Consider the following 6,000-nt stretch of genomic DNA (forward strand, 5'->3'; position numbering starts at 1 on the left):
AGGTCCCGTATTAACCCTTCCCTCCCCTCACACTGGTATAAGATGATGATGAGGCTCCGTATTAACCCTTCCCTCCCCTCACACTGGTATAAGATGCTGATGAGGCCCCGTATTAACCCTTCCCTCGCCTCACACTGGTATAAGATGATGATGAGACCCCGTATTAACCCTTCCCTCCCCTCACACTGGTATAAGATGATGATGAGGCTCCGTATTAACCCTTCCCTCCCCTCACACTGGTATAAGATGCTGATGAGGCCCCGTATTAACCCTTCCCTCGCCTCACACTGGTATAAGATGATGATGAGGCTCCGTATTAACCCTTCCCTCCCCTCACACTGGTATAAGATGCTGATGAGGCCCCGTATTAACCCTTCCCTCCCCTCACACTGGTATAAGATGATGATGAGACCCCGTATTAACCCTTCCCTCCCCTCACACTGGTATAAGATGATGATGAGGCCCCGTATTAACCCTTCCCTCCCCTCACACTGGTATAAGATGATGATGAGGCCCCGTATTAACCCTTCCCTCCCCTCACACTGGTATAAGATGATGATGAGACCCCGTATTAACCCTTCCCTCCCCTCACACTGGTATAAGATGATGATGAGACCCCGTATTAACCCTTCCCTCCCCTCACAGTGGTATAAGATGATGAGGTCCCGTATTAACCCTTCCCTCCCCTCACACTGATATAAAATGCTGATGAGGCCCCGTATTAACCCTTCCCTCCCCTCACACTGGTATAAGATGATGATGAGGCCCCGTATTAACCCTTCCCTCCCCTCACACTGGTATAAGATGATGATGAGGCCCCGTATTAACCCTTCCCTCCCCTCACACTGGTATAAGATGATGATGAGACCCCGTATTAACCCTTCCCTCCCCTCACACTGGTATAAGATGATGATGAGGCCCCGTATTAACCCTTCCCTTCCCTCCCCTCACACTGGTATAAGATGATGATGAGGCTCCGTATTAACCCTTCCCTCCCCTCACACTGGTATAAGATGCTGATGAGGCCCCGTATTAACCCTTCCCTCCCCTCACACTGGTATAAGATGCTGATGAGGTCCCGTATTAACCCTTCCCTCCCCTCACACTGGTATAAGATGATGATGAGGCTCCGTATTAACCCTTCCCTCCCCTCACACTGGTATAAGATGATGATGAGGCTCCGTATTAACCCTTCCCTCCCCTCACACTGGTATAAGATGCTGATGAGGCCCCGTATTAACCCTTCCCTCGCCTCACACTGGTATAAGATGATGATGAGACCCCGTATTAACCCTTCCCTCCCCTCACACTGGTATAAGATGATGATGAGGCTCCGTATTAACCCTTCCCTCCCCTCACACTGGTATAAGATGCTGATGAGGCCCCGTATTAACCCTTCCCTCGCCTCACACTGGTATAAGATGATGATGAGGCTCCGTATTAACCCTTCCCTCCCCTCACACTGGTATAAGATGCTGATGAGGCCCCGTATTAACCCTTCCCTCCCCTCACACTGGTATAAGATGCTGATGAGGCTCCGTATTAACCCTTCCCTCCCCTCACACTGGTATAAGATGATGATAAGGCTCCGTATTAACCCTTCCCTCCCCTCACACTGGTATAAGATGATGATGAGGCTCCGTATTAACCCTTCCCTCCCCTCACACTGGTATAAGATAATGATGAGGCTCCGTATTAACCCTTCCCTCCCCTCACACTGGTATAAGATGATGATGAGGCCCCGTATTAACCCTTCCCTCCCCTCACACTGGAATAAGATGATGATGAGACCCCGTATTAACCCTTCCCTCCCCTCACACTGGTATAAGATGCTGATGAGGCCCCGTATTAACCCTTCCCTCCCCTCACACTGGTATAAGATGATGATGAGACCCCGTATTAACCCTTCCCTCCCCTCACACTGGTATAAGATGAGGATGAGACCCCGTATTAACCCTTCCCTCCCCTCACACTGGTATAAGATGATGATGAGGCCCCGTATTAACCCTTCCCTCCCCTCACACTGGTATAAGATGATGATGAGGCCCCGTATTAACCCTTCCCTCCCCTCACACTGGTATAAGATGATGATGAGACCCCGTATTAACCCTTCCCTCCCCTCACACTGGTATAAGATGCTGATGAGGCCCCGTATTAACCCTTCCCTCCCCTCACACTGGTATAAGATGATGATGAGACCCCGTATTAACCCTTCCCTCCCCTCACACTGGTATAAGATGATGATGAGACCCGTATTAACCCTTCCCTCCCCTCACACTGGTATAAGATGCTGATGAGGCCCCGTATTAACCCTTCCCTCCCCTCACACTGGTATAAGATGATGATGAGGCTCCGTATTAACCCTTCCCTCCCCTCACACTGGTATAAGATGATGATGAGGCCCCGTATTAACCTTTCCCTCCCCTCACACTGGTATAAGATGATGATGAGACCCCGTATTAACCCTTCCCTCCCCTCACACTGGTATAAGATGCTGATTATGATGAGGCCCCGTATTAACCCTTCCCTCCCCTCACACTGGTATAAGATGCTGATGAGGCCCGTATTAACCCTTCCCTCCCCTCACACTGGTATAAGATGATGATGATGATGAGGCCCCGTATTAACCCTTCCCTCCCCTCACACTGGTATAAGATGATGATGAGACCCCGTATTAACCCTTCCCTCCCCTCACACTGGTATAAGATGATGATGAGACCCCGTATTAACCCTTCCCTCCCCTCACACTGGTATAAGATGATGATGAGACCCCATATTAACCCTTCCCTCCCCTCACACTGGTATAAGATGATGATGAGGCCCCGTATTAACCCTTCCCTCCCCTCACACTGGTATAAGATGATGATGAGGCCCCGTATTAACCCTTCCCTCCCCTCACAGTGGTATAAGATGATTATGAGGCCCCGTATTAACCCTTCCCTCCCCTCACACTGGTATAAGATGCTGATGAGGCCCCGTATTAACCCTTCCCTCTCCTCACAGTGGTATAAGATGATGATGAGGTCCCGTATTAACCCTTCCCTCCCCTCACACTGGTATAAGATGATGATGAGGCCCCGTATTAACCCTTCCCTCCCCTCACACTGGTATAAGATGATGATGAGGCCCAGTATTAACCCTTCCCTCCCCTCACACTGGTATAAGATGATGATGAGGCCCCGTATTAACCCTTCCCTCCCCTCACACTGGTATAAGATGCTGATGAGGCCCCGTATTAACCCTTCCCTCCCCTCACACTGGTATAAGATGATGATGAGACCCCGTATTAACCCTTCCCTCCCCTCACACTGGTATAAGATGATGATGAGGCCCCGTATTAACCCTTCCCTCCCCTCACACTGGTATAAGATGATGATGAGGCCCCGTATTAACCCTTCCCTCCCCTCACACTGGTATAAGATGATGATGAGACCCCGTATTAACCCTTCCCTCCCCTCACACTGGTATAAGATGATGATGAGACCCCGTATTAACCCTTCCCTCCCCTCACAGTGGTATAAGATGATGAGGTCCCGTATTAACCCTTCCCTCCCCTCACACTGATATAAAATGCTGATGAGGCCCCGTATTAACCCTTCCCTCCCCTCACACTGGTATAAGATGATGATGAGGCCCCGTATTAACCCTTCCCTCCCCTCACACTGGTATAAGATGATGATGAGGCCCCGTATTAACCCTTCCCTCCCCTCACACTGGTATAAGATGATGATGAGACCCCGTATTAACCCTTCCCTCCCCTCACACTGGTATAAGATGCTGATGAGGAGACCCCGTATTAACCCTTCCCTCCCCTCACACTGGTATAGGATGCTGATGAGACCCCGTATTAACCCTTCCCTCCCCTCACACATGCGGAGGATGCTGCGGTTACCTCTCCGCCATCTTCCCGGCGGTGCTGGTCTCTGGCTCCTCCGTTGCCGGGGTCCCCGGGCTCTCCGGGCCCTGTGCTGGTGGTTAGGAGGGAGCTCGGGAGGCCATGAGGACGAGGAGGACGGCTGTGGCGGAAGATGAGGCCGCCCGTCCCCCCCGCGATCACGGACTGTCCTCTCTCCCTCTCTCCTCTCTGTCAGGCAGCGGCGCCGCGCAGGCGAGAGACAACGCGCGTCCACGTGCAGTCACCTGCTGCTGAGCGCGCCCCCGAGCAGCGCGCCCCCGGGAGAGCAGCAGGTGCGGGGCCCAGCGCGTCCGCTGTCACCTGCGGTTGTAGCTGTGCGATTATCTCTGTGCGGTTTTTAGCTCTGTGCGGTTACATAACGTTTTCCATTCAGCCCAATCAGTTCTCCTCAGGCTGATGTGAGCTGAGCCCCTGCAAGACGTGGAGGAAGGGGCTCCGGTGGAACCGAAGAGCAGGGGGAGACCACCGACCCACAGCAGAGGAGCCAACACCCCCAAACTGAAGAGAAAATACTCCGGGGGTCCCAGCAGAGCGGATCTCACAGCTGGAGATGTCCCTTTCATTCACCCCATGAAGTGTGATGCCAACAAAAGTGCCCCCCAAACACTGTATGATCCCCCACAGTGAATTCCTCCACACACACAGTATAATGACCCTACTGAACCCCACCTCAACTGGAGACCCCAACACAGCCGTCCAAGTAGTATAATGGGCCTGTATAAAGGATAATGGCCCCCACTCAATAAGATGGCCCCCACACAACACTTCACACTGTACAATTGCTGCCATACACTATAATGGCCCCCACATAGCCCTCCATAGTATAATGCACTCCCCACAGCCCTCCATATAGTATAATGCACTCCCCACAGCCCTCCATATAGTATAATGCACTCCCCATAGCCCTCCATAGTATAATGCACTCCCCACAGCCCTCCATATAGTATAATGCACTCCCCACAGCCCTCCATATAGTATAATGCACTCCCCATAGCCCTCCATAGTATAATGCACTCCCCACAGCCCTCCATATAGTATAATGCACTCCCCACAGCCCTCCATATAGTATAATGCACTCCCCATAGCCCTCCATAGTATAATGCACTCCCCATAGCCCTCCATAGTATAATGCACTCCCCACAGCCCTCCATATAGTATAATGCACTCCCCATAGCCCTCCATAGTATAATGCACTCCCCACAGCCCTCCATATAGTATAATGCACTCCCCATAGCCCTCCATAGTATAATGCACTCCCCACAGCCCTCCATATAGTATAATGCACTCCCCATAGCCCTCCATATAGTATAATGCACTCCCCATAGCCCTCCATATAGTATAATGCGCTCCCCATAGCCCTCCATATAGTATAATGCACTCCCCATAGCCCTCCATATAGTATAATGCGCTCCCCATAGCCCTCCATATAGTATAATGCACTCCCCACAGCCCTCCATATAGTATAATGCACTCCCCATAGCCCTCCATATAGTATAATGCGCTCCCCATAGCCCTCCATATAGTATAATGCGCTCCCCATAGCCCTCCATATAGTATAATGCACTCCCCATAGCCCTCCATATAGTATAATGCGCTCCCCATAGTCCTCCATATAGTATAATGCGCTCCCCATAGTCCTCCATATAGTATAATGCGCTCCTCATAGTCCTCCATATAGTATAATGCGCTCCCCTTAGTCCTCCATATAGTATAATGCGCTCCCCATAGTCCTCCATATAGTATAATGCGCTCCCCATAGTCCTCCATATAGTATAATGCGCTCCCCATAGTCCTCCATATAGTATAATGCGCTCCCCATAGTCCTCCATATAGTATAATGCGCTCCCCATAGTCCTCCATATAGTATAATGCGCTCCCCATAGTCCTCCATATAGTATAACGCGCTCCCCATAGTCCTCCATATAGTATAATGCGCTCCCCATAGTCCTCCATATAGTATAACGCGCTCCCCATAGTCCTCCATATAGTATAATGCGCTCCCCATAGTCCTCCATATAGTATAACGCGCTCCCCATAGTCCTCCATATAGTATAACGCACTCCCCATAGTCCTCCATATAGTAT

General features: G+C 51.0%; 1 protein-coding gene across 2 annotated transcripts in view; it reads right to left on the minus strand.

The window, feature by feature from the left end:
* Positions 1 to 4,237, minus strand: part of ARHGAP39 (Rho GTPase activating protein 39) — a 552,999-nt gene extending 548,762 nt beyond the window's left edge. For both annotated transcript variants that reach the window (XM_073680057.1, XM_073680056.1), the window contains exon 1: positions 3,893 to 4,237. In XM_073680057.1, coding sequence (XP_073536158.1) covers positions 3,893 to 3,903 — 11 coding nt within the window. In that variant the 5' untranslated portion in view covers positions 3,904 to 4,237. The remainder of the gene's footprint in view (positions 1 to 3,892) is intronic.
* Between the last annotated feature and the right edge of the window lie 1,763 nt (positions 4,238 to 6,000).

Source organism: Phyllobates terribilis, unplaced genomic scaffold (assembly GCF_046119375.1).
Source record: "Phyllobates terribilis strain yellow unplaced genomic scaffold, ASM4611937v1 Scaffold_4__5_contigs__length_816908805, whole genome shotgun sequence".
NCBI lineage: Eukaryota > Metazoa > Chordata > Amphibia > Anura > Dendrobatidae > Phyllobates > Phyllobates terribilis.